Here is a 15,783-nt window from a genome sequence, read left to right on the forward strand (position 1 = left end):
CTAAACTCCTCAAAGACGTAAACTTCCTAGGCACAGTAGCCATGCACATTTGCTGTTTATTGTGAGGAATACCTCTTGCTTCTTTTTAAAGGATAAAATCTGACAAGTCTTGCATTCTACCAGTGTAAGAGTTTGGTGTATATTCTGATTTGTTGATATAATTTTGAGAGGAGAAAGGTAACAGACGTGTTAAGCAAAGCCTCATTTAGTAGCTGTTATTATGGCAATATCCTCTTCATCAAAAAATAAGAACATATGCTGTCATGCATTTTCTTGATGTAAATTATGTCTTGATGTAAATTATGTCTTCTTGTGCTACATTTGCATCTCCTGTTCTAGGTAAGTCATTAATATTTTGTGCCAGTGACACTCATTCTCTAAACCTTTAGTAATGAAGGGTTTATAACATCAGCACTGTACCAATAAGGTCATCTGGTATTTGTGACATTATTTTTCTTTCTGTACTGAGTCAATACTCAAAAAATGCTAACTGCAAGTGAAACAGACTTTAGCTTAGTGATCTGACAGTACCTTTTGGTATGTGGACATGCATGTACTCAAGCACTTCTCTAGCTGGGAATCATGAAGTCTTCTGCTAAGCTGTTTGGATAATAAGAACCATAAAAAGCCAATATATGCTCTTTTGGTAAGGCTACAAACACAAAAGTACATTGCACCAGAAATTGGAGGGAGTAAAGTATGTGTGTAAATTGCCAGTCAAAGGTAAAGAGCCTTGATCCATGACCATTTCATATTTAAAGACCAGCCTGGAGCTGTTACGTGGGTGCCAGCAAAGATAGTGTAATTTCATAGCAGAGTGTGTCATGATTTTTCAGAATGCCTTTTTTTTCCCCCTTAGTCTTGTCAGAAGTGTTTAAATAGCAGTTTGCCCAGAGACAGCTCTTGCTTCAAAGTATCATGAATTCTTCTAAATTAACCCATATATTTATGAAGTTGTATTTTATTGAAATTGCTGTGCTTTGAAATATGATATTAAAGAAAAGAAAGAATAATTGAGATTGGAGGGCATCTCTGGTTGTCATCTTCCCTGCTGCTCAAGGAAGGGTCACCTAAATCTGCTTACCTGGGACGGTGTCCAGATGGATTTTGGAGCTCTCCAAGGATGGAGACTCCACAATTTCTCTGGATAACCTGTGTCGGTACTCAGGTACCCTCACAGTGAAGAAGGGGTTGCTGATGTTCAGATGGAACTTCCTGTGTTTCAGTTTGTGTCGGTTGTCACTGGTGCTCTCACTGGGCACCACTGAAAAGAGCCTCTGTCTATCCTCTTTGCACCCTCCCTTGAGCTATTTGTATACACTAAAAAAATACCCACAAGTCTTTTCTTCTTCCATCTAAGATGTCCCAGCTCTCTCAGCCTTCCCTCATATGATGGATGCTTCAGTCTCTTAATCATTTTTGTTGCACTCTGCTGTACCCACTCCAGGGTCCATGCGTCTTGTGTACTGGAAAGCCCAGCACTGAACAAAGCTCTCCAGATGTGGCCTCAGTAGGGCTGAGTAGAGACAGAGGATTGGCCCCTGTGACCTGCTGGTGAAATTGTTGGCCTTTTTTGTCCCAAGGGCATGTTTTTGGCTTGTGTTAAGCTAGGTGTCTGTATGAAACTTGAGGTCCTTTTCTTCAAATCTGCTTTCCAGCTTTGAAAGAAATTATAATTCTAAATATTTTTACCAAAGCTGAAAGAGTCAGTTTCTCTTATGGTTCAGTTTATAATTCCACTTGCAGATTCAGGTTTCTTGATGGTAACACTTGTAGCTGTATGGTACTAAAAAAAAGAATTTGCAATTACAATACAATCACTTCAAGCAACATTTCTGAAATCACTTTTGGTTTTCAGTCCTATATTAAAATAGAAATGTGCAAAATGCAGTACAAGTAGAAGAATGGCAATGTTTAATATGAATTAGAAGAGAGAAGATTTGCATACTGTTGAAACTAGGTTAAAATATATGTGAAGCAAGAAGATGGCTGCTTCCCCACTATCCCTAATGTCTCTTCCCCTTTTTTATGATTGTATTACTTCCCCAGCCACCAAAAGCAGGTTTGTTCCTTAGTTGTTGAGCTGAGGGTCCCAGCCAGAACCAGGGAGTCTCAGGAAAGGCTGGCTTCAGTACAGTAGCTTTGGACCTGCTATTGCAATGCTGCCTTCATGCTCCATGTCATACTCTTGTGGTAGCTCTGGTAAAAGGCTTTGTAAGAGCAATGCTCAACTGATTGCCTTGCTTTTGTTCAGGTATTCCTGATAGAGCTGCTAAACATGCAAGAGTAGGTAAAAACCTTAGGCTGTGTTAGGAAAACACTAGATCCTTGTCTGCCCTTTTTCCTGCTGCTAAGGTACACCAGCTGTTTTAACAATTTGTTCTAAAGTTCCCAAGGGTAGATAGGGCTATAATGCTTACAGATACAAGACTTCCAAGTGCTTTTGTAGTGCCAGAGTGTGACATGCAGATCCTGTTTTGTTTGCAGAGGATTTTGGAAATGGGAATCATTTATAGGGCCTGCCGCTGCATTCTGGTTAATTGCAAACCAGCTTGTGTTGTGGCTAAAAATAGCTATTGTTACCAATTGTGAGTTCCATTCAAATATAAAAAAAATATTAAAAAACAACTACCAACAGAAACATAAAAAATCTCTTTGTAGACTGAGGCATTTTTACAAGTACAGGATTTGTCTAGTTAATCTACAGGGTGGTTATATGGAAAAACTGTCTTGTTTCAGTTTAAAAGTTTGTTCATTAAATATTACCTTTTGGGGAATTTTATTTTGCACTAATGAAGCGGAATTGATAGTAGTTTCTAAAATATTTGAAAGGATATATATGTAAAACATTCATTTGGAATATATGAAAAGCAAATCACACAATTGTTAACTAGACCATAGGACAATGGGAAAACCCCAACACTGACAGAGAATTCTATTGAATGGAAGTAGCTTAACTCTCTGTCTTTGCTTCTTCTTAGCAGTTCTTGGAAAGAAAATGCGTGTGGAGTGTGAACTTCCATTTTAAGAAAAAATTAATGTTGTAGGTTTTTCTCATGTAGCCTAAGGGAAGTTCTCTTTAACTGAATTCTTGCTGCAGTCGGTTGATATACAAAAAAAAAGCTCTAATATTGAGATTTGCAACCAAGTTTAAAGAGTGAAAAACTTAAAAGCTGAATTTGTGGTTCACTTAAATTGAGAATAGCAAAGACAGTTTTTAGGCTTAACCAATCATACGTCCTACGTCTTACTGGTTTAGAGGAGAGTCCTGGAGTCCTCAGTTTCTGTCAGAAGAGGCTCTTCTGAGAGGAATGAGATGAAAGACTACCTGTGTATGAAGTGCACAGCTACAGTCTGACCTTAGCTCTGAGTGAAACACAGTGATAGAGACCAGTGAATGAATGATTCAACTTTCAGTAATATTATTCAGCATGAGATGTAGCCAGTTGTATTTGCAAATATTAGAATTGTGATAGATGCATACCGTGAAGGATTGGATTTTTCTTTATTATATTTGTCTGCTGTGTTTGAGTACTTAACTAAAAGATGTTGGTAAAGAAATGGTGAGCAACATTGACTGAACCGTCATTTTAACTATGAGGTTTAGAGAGAGGAGGGGGCTTTGCTCAGAGGCAGCAAGCTAAATACAGCTGCCTATAAGCTGAAAATTTACAGTCTTGTAAAATTTTCCATTTTACAAACCATTATGTGCTTAGGCTTTACATGCTTGCAGCAAAATTCTTATATATAAGTGTGTTTGTGTGTATATATATACACACACAAGTGAATCATATTTTGAATCATACATGTGTGTGATAATGTAATATATTAATTATGCAAAAAAGCCTACCTTTGTTATTTTGGGGATTTTCGGGGGGTGTTGGAAATAAAGCAGTGATCTTTTAAATGTGCAACAGCTTCATGAATAGTTTTATCTCAAATATAGAAGGAACAACTTTGATCTCTTCTAATATTTCTTCTTCAGCCCTTAAATTTGACATCACTGGTGCTAAGTGGCATAAATACTTAAACCCACAATCAGGAATATGTTGCAAAAAGATACCACCTTATTTTAAGGTGTTGAAATGTTAAATCACCAACTGCTACATTCATCCAGTAAACTGCATTTCAAATATAGCATCTTATAACATCCTTGGCAAACCATGGGGTTTTCCAAGTGATATAGTGACAAATTCATAACCAAAAGTTTTCATTTAATGTAAAAGAAAAAACGAAGAGCAGAGAGAGAGGGAAATGACCAAAACCTCTTTTTCCAATACTCTGGAGTTTGGTATTTAAGTAATGACGTGGCAATAACTTTTCTATTTTATAAAAATACGAAATGATGGGAAAATATGTTCGTTTGTAAAATTAAAGTAATTTTACGTATGATGCAAATACAGGAGAGAAGTGGCAAGTAGACACTGCAAACATGGATTTTAAGTAGTTGTAACTGGTTCTGTTTTCAAACCCCACTGTGTGTGTCCTGACCTACCCTTGCAAAGAACGAGTTATATTCATGGGGAGGAGGGATGGATGAAGGGAATCAGGGTTTCTGGCTAGAATCCTGTTCTTGTTTAGATTTCAGTGACAGAAGGCCTGACCTCTTTCTGTTTTCTCATTCTCTTTTCTGTGCAATTTCATGGTGGCTGACTGGCTTCATGATTAGTCTAAAATAAATCAGGAGTTGATTTGTATTTTCTTTCTGGCCCTCTAGCTAGATCATTGAGTGTAAAGTTTTTGGAAGAATATGCGTTTTGATTTGGCAACTATGTTCTCTGGTTAAGCCTCTTTACAAAAGATCACAACCTCTGAGAAGTCCCAATGAAGGCACAAAAACAAAGATGAACATTTTTTAGAGGGTGGTCTTAAATTGTTTTCTTGTAGGTGATGTTTGTGGAAAGACAGTGCTAATTATTGTGAACTTGGTTGTGGGTTTGTTGGTTTTGTTTTGTTTTTTACTAGACTTAGGTTGTTTATGTTTGTGGAAAAATAATTTCTTCTTTTGCTTCTCTTTCAGTAATAGTTATGCACGAGTGCGAGCTGTGGTGATGACCCGGGATGACTCAAGTGGTGGATGGTTACCACTTGGAGGGGGTGGACTAAGCTGTGTCACAGTCTTCAAAGTCATTCCCCAAGAAGAGAATAGCTGTGCTGATTTTCTTATCCATGGAGAACGACTCAGGGATAAAACGGTAACAATTTTTATCTATTTAATGATGATATTAAAACTATATGGGACATAGGTATAGATGCTTGCTTATTACTGCCTATAGGCTACAAAGTAAATTTATAGTCTCAGTCTAATGCTGCTGCTGAACTTCTCTATATCAATGATTGTGTACCAAAAGAGCCAGTTATTTGGTTTTGATTCCCCTTTTTTTAGAATCAAGCGCAGTGATTTTTTTTAGGAACTCTCCATACATTTTGGGAAAAAATTTGCTATTAATTTTTCTTCCGATGAAAGATTAGAGTTAAATCTTGTTTCTATACTAGTGATTCTCATTTCCAACACTCCTCCTAAATGCAGTATTTTATTAAGAACATGAAACCAAGTGGAATTGCGCAGCAGTGATTTGGTTAGCTGTGGAAAATGGCTATGACAAAAATAAGCCATTTTACATGAGACCAACTTCATATTGAAAGACAGCATGAAGCTGACAGGTTCAAGAATTGGCCTGGTTTGATGAATAGACAGTATTCATTCATCAGCTACCTTACATAAAATACCAGTAATAAACATCTCTTAAGAGGCATCATGAAATCAGCCTCACAAAAGGAAAAGTGGTGCAGGATCTCAGCCATTTCTATATGCAGACCTAAGGAAGACAAAATGGGCTTACTAGATTGCTTGGTTACTTGTATGGCAAACAGATTTCTGAATGGGGCTGTTTTACTGTGGAAACAAAGAGAAGTAGAGAAGGCACAAAAGCTCCATCTTAATAACTTTTTTCAAGAATTTCTTCTTTTCTGCAAATGAACATTGACTCTTCTGTAAGCTTAAAAGACAGAATTACTTATACTGTACTGCTGACCCTTCCTCAAGCACACCAGTTTCTTCTCTGAGGCAGGACTGCTGAGTTTTCTGCCTTGACTGTGACTGTTGTAGGAAGAGAGCATATAAATAGAAATTCTGCTGACTCAGTTGTTTCAGTGGGGCGTAGTGCGATTAGCAGAGTACCCTGTGTTCCCGCACAGCTACGTGCACCTGCAGTTCCTTCCTCACTTTGCAGCAGTTCCCTTTAGAACTTTTTTTAGCCTTGTTGAGGCTCTTTGAGAAACTTAATTGCATTTAGAGATACTTGATAATTTTTTCTTAATTCTTAATACTTGGAATATTCACAGCTTGCCTTAAGAATAATAAAATGCTGTGAAGTAGAGACTGGTTTATTGTTTTGCCTGCATGCATATAAAAATGTCCGGTCATCAGTGTCCTGATCTGTTTGCAGTGTCCTCTCTCCCATTTCCCCTAGGCAAGACTTGTTTTGTTTCCACTTCTGGTAGAAGGTTTTAAATGTTTCTGCTCCTCTTCCTGTCTAAAATCAAGCTCATGTTAGCATGAATATGTTTTCCAAACCTTTATTGTCTTGAACAGTTTGTTTTGGTTTTGGTTTTTTGTGTGTGTCCCATCCTGTGTCCATCTGTCTTCCTTGTACTTGCCCCCCCAGATGTGATCTAACAAGATTGTAATCTTGCTGTAGTTATGTGAAGTTGCTGTTGGAAGTCAGCCCCTCCAAAACATGGGATAAAAGGCGGAAGAAGTGCAGCTAGGACGAACATCTCTCCTGTGGATATTGAATAAAGCTCAGGGAACTAACAAATATAGATTTAGGGTGTGGAGAAGAACACTAGAGAACCAGTAATTAATTGATAACTGAATGAAAGTTACTGTCTATTCATGTATTTCTACAGACTTCAGTTAATGAAATTATAAGCAACAGCTAATCTGTAATGAATTAATGACCAAGTTGTATGGAATGCAAGAAGACCCCACTTGGCACTGAAGAAACAAGATCCTACACCAAGAAATGTGGTGACAAAATTAGGTCATGACGCTTGCTTAGAAGGGCAGGAGATAGCAGGCACTGAAAGAGAAATTCTGTTGGACATGTCACTGATTCTAAAACTGTTGTGATCATTATGCTTTCAACATGATTAATGGTTTTACATTCATTCTTTGGATATTCCTGTGGATTCAAGCACAAATTTTAACCTTTTCTTTAATGAAGCCAAACAAATGGGGTTTTAGTCCAAATAGAAGTGCCAGGTGACTATTATATTTCATAATAATTTTATCTTTTATTTAAAAGTAAAGTGGAAACCAATGCATTTGCTATTGAGTCGAGACTAAATATATTGATAATCTTCAGATTTTGTGGAAGTGTTATCCTGAATCTACTATTTCTGTGCACCAACTTCCCTTTAGACTCATTTTAGAATGCCCTTCATAAATCTCAATGCCTGAATAATCTTTGAAGTTAGTAGTATGCTGTTTAGTTGGTTGCTCTGCCATTGTATTTGAGAAGAGTGTTACAATTTTTTTTAAAAACTTCCTGAACAGTTTCTAACATTTCAGTTATTCAGACTTTGAGTACATGTGTCTTCAGGAATGTTTAATAATCTGCTTTAATATCTACAAGTCACTTGGACCATGGTTTTCAGTTCACTAACGCTTTTGCAAGGTACACACAGCTGTTTCTGAAAATACTTCTATGGATTAAAAGAGAAAGTAATTTTTACAAATCAACTTCCCCGCAGTCTCTAAAGTCACATTACACGTTGCTAAAATACCTTTCTAATCAAGATTATATCATGGTTTTCTCTGGCCGGTAAGTCTCTTCTTTTGTGAACTAGTTAGCTTCCAGAAAAGGTACAGAAATTCCTTTATCCTGGAAACCTAGAGTGTGGAACTTGGAACACTTCTCTGCGACATGGGGAAGCATAGGTTTTGAAATATCTTAAGTTAGAGAGTAAATGGAGTTCAGATCTATAGCTTTTACCTAAGATAAATGGGAATCAGAACGCCAGTATAACTGTTTAACCAATGTGTCAGTAGAAAGGTGAAATTCTCTCCAGCTTGAAATCCATAGGTGAGGTATCTTCCAGGTACCTCTTAAATAGTTATACTGAAGAGGAATTACCTTTAGTTGCTGCTTCTGACACTACATTGCAGTTCCATTCCAGTGTGCTAGATCTTTCCATGTATTTTATAGGCTGTGCAGGCATTTAATTATAACAATAGATCTCAGTCTGTAAGTCAGCTGTATAAATTAAATACTCTGGAATGAACATCAAAGTATTGAAGGTCGTTGTTGGAGAGGGCTTGTCTTGTTTCTTTTTAGACCTGAGAGGCAGGTTGCTGTCAGCCCTTCTATGAACCAGCTTCAGACTACATGTAGAACTTCCAAAATTTTTGTGCAGTACACAGCTATTTAAAACATCTTGTGGCATTCACAAAAAGCATCCTAGTTATCTGAGAAGAAAATCAAAGTGGTGGCTCCATTGAATTAATTTGAGAGAGAATACTCCCTGCTAGTTTGCTCGGGTTGTTTAGATTTGTGTTGGAATGTAAGGGTATATTTCATGAAGACTTTTCCCATAATTACACATTTCCCCCTTTATTATAATCACCTTCCTAGATCAGGCTCCAGCCAGTCTGCTTGGAACAATTGCACTCCCTCATAACCTGGTCAGATCTGCTGTGTTCCCTTTCTGTGTTTACAGTGGCTCTCTTCTATCTCGATAGCTAAGCACACATTAGGCTCAAACTTACTGGTTTTTAGGCTTTGGTGAATTTTACCGTCTTGAATGAAAAGTCTAATAGACTTCTCTGGTTTGTTTTCTTCTCCAGACTTTTGTCACGCAAGTTTTTATCAAAGGAGAAAAAAAAAATATTACTAGTATCTTTTAGGTCATGAAACAGGAGTAACAAAGTTTGAAATCTTTCCTTTGAACAAAAACTGATTGTGTAAAGGGAGAGACAGAAAGCTAAAACTGAATAGAAATACCTGTCTCTTCTGAAAATTTGCTGTTTACAAAATTAAATATTTACTTTTTAAATTGTCTTTGAAGTTTGAGGGAAGGTTGATTCTGATGGCTGTAGCAGAGCCCAGTACATCATCTTCTTTTTTGAACTGAATCAGAAGTATGCATAGAATAATTATGTCATATGGTTACTGTGGCACTGGGTCCGTGTACTCTGTAGCATTGTAGCATGAAGGTCGTGCTGCTTGTTCCCAGGAGTAAAGCAGAAAAGGCATTGAAAAACTGTGTGCTTATATGTTTGTAGATTTGGGTTGGGAATGAGAAACAGTGAAGCTGTCTATCTTACATGTGCTCTTGTAAGCTTTGAAAGTACAGCTAGAAACCAATAAAATAGTATCCAGGATCTCAAAAAGTTCAATTGTTGGGTCTGTTACCAAGGTAGAAATTTGTATCAAATGCAAAAGTTTTTTGGTTTTCTTTTTTTTCTGAAATAAGCTCTAAATAATTATATGATATCTTCCATACTCATTTTATTTCTGTTTTAAAATATTTGGGTTTTAAGTGCTGAAGTAGAAAATTTCTGATTCTGGAGATTGATCTTGTCTACATAAGCCAAATAGATTTTATTATCTTTAAAAATTTAGTTTTTAGAGGTGAGAAAAGAAACATTAGGCAAACAAGTATTTTTGAGTAGCAATGAATTCATTAGTGTTACATTTAATGACATCTAGATATTAAAAGGAGCTTTTCATTAAATGACAGGAGACATAGAGCATAAATAGGGCTCTGTATTTATGCTCTGAGAATTTAAATTTTGGTCATGTGGATCTGGTTTTCTTCTGTCTTTAGTCTGATTCTACTATAATTTTCCATTATGTGCCAAGGTAGATGTTTCATATTGGTATGGAAGTCTTATGTTTAAGTCTCCAAATGAAGAAAACCTTCAGAACAGTAACCCATGAGGTATTTTTTGAAATTAAACTTAGTTAAGCTGTAGGCATTTTATTTACAATTTTTCAGGCCTTTGCTGTGCTTATCCCTGGAGATCTTGGGGATGGTCTACCTAAAAAGGTTTGGGAGTGCATATTTTGGGTAACCATGTGGAAGAGTATATGACCTTCTCTCACATAGGGCAGGAATCAAGTCTTGCTTAACTTTAATGCAACATATTTTTCCCTTTTCAACGCCCTTTCACTTATATCTTCTGTGTTAAGCAGTCTGTTTTCATACAGGTTTAGATGGGAAAAATCAGTGTCACCCCCTCAAATGTGTTATTTCCTTGAATCAAGTTGGAAACAATTACAGTGTTGCATGTTTACTTGTTTTGTTAATCAAAGCTTGTTATATACTAGGTGAGGGTTGGAATGGGGGGTAAGTGTTGCTTTTTGGGCTGGAGGCAGTTGGTTTGGGAATTTTCTAGTTTGGATTGTTTGTCTTTGAAAACCTTAACTTCTACTCAGTGAAGTTTTAATCCCGTTTTTATCTCTAGTGGTAAAATTTTTACTGGGTATGAATTTTCAGTATGAAATAATCTGGATTAATCCCTTGGGCACCAGAAATTCATTGTGATGCTATAAAATCAGGCTTGCAGTACTCTTGTTGATGGTTTGGATGACACGGCACACAAAATAGACTGTGAAAATAGTTGGTGTTAATATATTAGAGATTCCCCCTAAAGAGCTCTCAGACCTAGAAAAGGCAGTGGTCTGAGAAGCCTTCCTTTTTAACTGCTCTTTGAAAGAGGAAGCAAGTTGGAAATCATCTAGAGGAACAAAGAACAACTATTTGATGCATCTTAGAACTGCAGAATAATCCTTTTTTTCTTCCTGCAACAACTTTTCCCACAGACCTATAGCAAACAGATTCCTTTTTATGTTTTCTTCTAAGCAGTTTTGCCTACATATTGTTGACCATTTAGCGAGATCCGAGTGGAGAAACAAAAAATTGTGTTAATGCTGAAGGAGTTTATATGTGCAGATAGAATATTATCCTTCTAGAGGCAGAGGTAAAAGGCAGTAACAGTTGAGAGGAGATGATTACTGGTGGGTTGTAGGGGGAATAAATAATGAAGCGCAAGAGAGAAAACCTGTTTGCCTATGTAATAATTAGACAATGAAAGGAGAAGAGGAACACAAAGAATATATAAGAATAATCCAAATACATTTATATTTTTTTTAAAATCTGAGGGGTTTTCTCAGTTGTTTATACTTAAACTAATTTTACGATATCCTATGAGGAAATTTGTATTTTTTCTTTTAAAAAGCCACATATGTTACAAAAAATAAAAACCTTCTAGAAATACATCAATGAAATGGTAGAATATTGAAATTCCTCATTCATGTCTCAGTCAGTGTAGGCCTCCATCATCAAATACCAGTACAGAGAGACATGTCTTGCTGGGCACTTTCTCATTCTGCATTGGGAGCAGATCAATGCACTTCCCTCCATACTTTCTTGCTCACATTGGATTTTTTTTTTATCAATAAGCACTCTGTGCAACAATGTTGCTTAAAAGTAACATTGTAAAGTAAATATGCAAATATATTTTTAAAACCAGTCTATTTAAAGGAGAAATGATAAGGCTCTCCAGTACCTGAAGGGAGCCTGCAAAAAAAGCTGGATAAGGATTATTTAACAGAGAATATTATTGACAAGACAAGGCAGAATGGCTTCAAATTTAAGGAGAGTGGATTTAGATGAGATTCTATGAAAAAATTCTTTATTGTGAGGGTGGTAAGGCACTGGAACAGGTGGCCCAGAAAAGTGGTGAGTGTTCCATTCCTGGAAGTGTTCAAGGCCATTTTGGATGGAGCTATGAGCAACGTGGTGTAGTGGAAGGTGTCCCTGCCTATGTCAGGGGGGTTGGAACTGGACAGCCTTTGAGGTTTCTTTCAATGCAGACCATTTTATGATTCTATGTGAAGACTGACTTTGCTTTCGAACTGAATGTACATGTATACCTCTAATGATTTTGTAGCCAAATACTGTTAATTATTCACAGTTACTGGTTTTTTTATAGTTGAACATGAGCCACAAATGTATTTTTGTCTAGGTGTAGGCACTAGTACACTCATAAAGATTTTAGGTTTTATTAATTTATTTTTTTAAACAATTCTCTTGTATTACTTTCACTTGTCTAGTAGCCCTTCTGAGAGAAATCTGAAAATGAAAGTAGAATGAAGTTAGTCTGGTGCTAAAAGATGCTGTAGATCTCAGTGATACAGTAAAATTTGATATCAGCACACATAATGCTTTTTGGGGGGATGTGACCTATTTCATTTGCTGAACATGTACCAAGTCTGTACTGGTTGTTGCAGGTATGAGATACTTTTATGGGTATGAGATTTTTGAATAGGAAGGCTGACTCAGTAAACAAATAGTGTCTTCAACCCATACTATTTATCAGCAACTGATAATGAATAATTTGGCCATAATGGAAATGAAGTTAAAATTACATCCTTGTAGCAGGAAGAAATTTGAAAAGAGGCCTCTGTGATGTATGTTTTAGGTAGTTCACAAAGACTACCTTTTGTTCTCAAATTTGATATATCGGTCATTGATGTCTTCTGTTTTCTTTCTGAAAGGTGGTCTTGGAATGCACATTAAAGAAAGACCTTGTTTACAACAAAGTTACTCCTACTTTTTACCACTGGAAGATTGATGACAAAAAGTTTGGCCTCACGTTTCAGAGTCCTGCTGATGCAAGAGCATTTGATAGAGGTATTCGGAGAGCAGTAGAGGATATTTCTCAAGGTACATATTTCAGGTGAAAGACTTGGTGGGGCGGATGAATATTTACTAAAAAATAATGGATGAGTGGATGAGTGTTTACTAAAAAAGATGTCAAAGCACTTTGTGTAACATTTACATGGACAGTATCTAAGGATGTGGACTAAACTACAGTATATTGGGATTTTAATAATTTTTGACATAGTACTTCTGGCATTTCTAAAGTGCCATTCATTGAAGTGTCTTAAATTGTTTCACGAACACTAATAAGGTAATTTCCTAAAACATCCCTACATAATAAAGCATTGCCTCTTTCTTTTAGACATGAAGAAATGGAGGAAGCTGGAGTGTAATATTCTCTCACTTGGATCTTAGAAGCTTTTTGCAACTCCTGTGTTCTTGTAGGATAAGCTGGGAAGTTGAATGATTTGTGACCTATTGAGTTCTCTTTTTATCTGCACATACTTTCAGTTAATAGTTTTATTTTTTACTAACAGCTGAGTTAGTAGTAGTTCAGCGTGGTTCTGAGGACAGGTTCTTTAGGAACAGAAGAAGAATTTACTTAGATAGCAATATGGCCAACTGGTTCCAGAGCTTCACTGAATTAATGGAAACCAGTGAGCAAACTGAAGGACATCATCAAGCTTAGATTCTGAGCTGAAAATATGATAAATGTATTGCTGGACTGAGACAGGGAGGGAAGAGAACACATGTCTCTTTCAGGCTTGTAAAAAGTAACTTCAGGGATTTTGTGTGTTATCCTACTAATGAAGGGAGGAGCATGTTTCTAAAGGGGAATGCTTTTTGACATACTCTAATGACTGCTTTGGAATTTTGTTGGTATGATCCATATCCCTGCAAGACAAATATTCAGAGAACATGGTAGTAATTTTTTTTCTCTTAGGGTCTCACTTTTAATTTCTGCTGGTTTATAGCAAAATACAACATAGTGTGCATTTATGCCAACCAAATGTGTCTGCCTTTAATTTTCAAAATGCTACATTAAAAGGAATATACTCCCTTGCTTCTGACTGTTGATGACACTTTGAAAATGCTTTTATAAGGAAGGTGGGAACAAGAGAGAGAAGTGTGGCTGGGAATACTCAGTATAGAAAATGCAGTGTAGAAATTAAAGATGCTTACTTTAAGAAATGCAGTGATCTATAGGTTAAAACAGTAAACAAGAATATTTATATAATTATCACTGGATATTGAGAGATGATGTGGATAACTGGAAGCACTAAGTGGTAAATATGAAGAAAATAACCTTGTCTGCTTTTTTTTTCTTTATTTGAAGGTTATCCACCCTCCCAAAATGATGTTGAAGTGGCAGAAGACTGCTTTCAAGTGAGAAAATTTTTTAATTAATTGTGCATTTTTTCTTTTACAAATGTACAGAAAAGATTTTGCTCTCACTACTGAGACTAAGCAAAGTAAGAGCAATAGCAAAATTCAGTTTAATGAAATAAGTTCTAGAAGAATTGTCTAGAAGACTTACAATATTATCTGTCTTAAAAAAGTAGTTATTTAATCCATAGGATAATTAAGTATCCTGAGTTTAATTTTTAAGTTCAGTATGTCTGTTCAAGTTATATGTCCTCTTTGATCTTATGAAATAAGAAATATTTTTCTGGGAAAGAGAAAATAGAGGAATGAAGTATCTTTTTACTTGTACCTCGTGTTTGTTTCCTTAGATTTCCCTTTGCAGTGATAAAACTCTTCTAACATCAAATGGTTAGAGTTGAAAAGATGCTGAGACAATGGTTGAAAGAATCTAGTCCGAACAAAGACAGAAGTTCAGACAATTTTTTAAAACACACTGAAGATAAAGTAGTCACTTGTTGAGATTCAAGTTTTTATTGATCATTTTTGCACTATTCAATTTCTGTAGGTCATAATGGCTTAAGAGAAAAAAAAATTATGTCCAACCATGCTTCATAGTTACGGTGCTTTATAAGTATACCACATCATATACCATAAGTACAGTAACACTGATGCATAGCACTGCCTGGAAATATCCAAGAATCGTGTAATTAAAAAGCCAGTACAAAAAAACATTATGGAGATATATATATATATATACACACACACACAGAGAGTAAATAACTATATTGTAAGTGAATAAGTTCTACTTGTGTCTATGTATGCTTGTCATTTTTCCCTTCTTATTAATGGTTTTAGGGAGAGCCATGTCTTCATTCGCACATATATTCTGTTTTCAGAGTGCAGAAATTTAAATTAATATGAAGATGGTAAAGAAACAAGTTGACTCAGGGGTCTTAGTGACTATTCAGAAAACTGATAGTGTTGCTAAGTGATTTCTTCTGGGAAGGAGTCTTGTCACTTATGCAATAATAAATCCTGTATCACTGAAAATAGATCTAGTGTAGAACCTCTAGAACACAAAATCAAGAAAATTAGCAGTTGACTTTGAAGATATGATAGGAGGCTGAGAGTCAAGTATCTAGAAAGGATACTGTAATGGAGTGGCAATACAGAAGTCTCTTGATATCTTTTCACTTTATGGTAGAAGAAATGTATTACTTTGTGTTAGTGTTGGCTGTGTGACTACCTGTTGTTCTTTACTTGCCGTGCTTTATTTTAAGGTGCTTGAAAGTAAATTTGCTATGAATATTAGATATTTCAGATTTTAAAAAAGAGATTATATTTTTACAGGGTGAAGGAAATATGTGCCAAACTTAGTGCAGTCCTTAATCAGGTCTTGAAAGACTTTCTTAAACATGCTTTGTTGCAAGGGTTAATAATTGAACAGTTTCTACAGGCCTAATGAGATTAGGACAAACCAATTCCCTCTGATTTTGCTGCCTGGTTATTACCTTTCTAATCAGGATGCCAAAATTGAGGAAAATATCTGAATTCATTATAGTTACAAATTTCTTACTGAGAAAGCGGAGAAGAGTGTATTTATGACATCTATTCTATACATATGAATATCAATACACCACCTATTTACATATGTAAATATAGGTTTACTTTATATTCCATTTTAAAAAATAAATTTATGTATTTTTTTAAATGTCTGTAAACCAGTATTTATATGTATAAATA

General features: G+C 35.9%; 1 protein-coding gene across 2 annotated transcripts in view; it reads left to right on the top strand.

Annotated features, from left to right (window-relative positions):
* SPRED1 (sprouty related EVH1 domain containing 1) overlaps positions 1–15,783 on the top strand; it is a 58,836-nt gene that overhangs the window by 27,055 nt on the left and 15,998 nt on the right. For both annotated transcript variants that reach the window (XR_005954541.1, XM_041459931.1), the window contains exons 2-4: positions 5,021–5,195; positions 12,570–12,738; positions 14,012–14,061. Coding sequence is in view for 1 of the 2 variants with exons in the window: in XM_041459931.1 (XP_041315865.1) it covers positions 5,021–5,195; positions 12,570–12,738; positions 14,012–14,061 (394 nt within the window). In the remaining variant the exon portion in view is untranslated. The remainder of the gene's footprint in view (positions 1–5,020; positions 5,196–12,569; positions 12,739–14,011; positions 14,062–15,783) is intronic.

Source organism: Pyrgilauda ruficollis, unplaced genomic scaffold (assembly GCF_017590135.1).
Source record: "Pyrgilauda ruficollis isolate IOZ18807 unplaced genomic scaffold, ASM1759013v1 scaffold14, whole genome shotgun sequence".
In the NCBI taxonomy this organism is placed as follows: domain Eukaryota; kingdom Metazoa; phylum Chordata; class Aves; order Passeriformes; family Passeridae; genus Pyrgilauda; species Pyrgilauda ruficollis.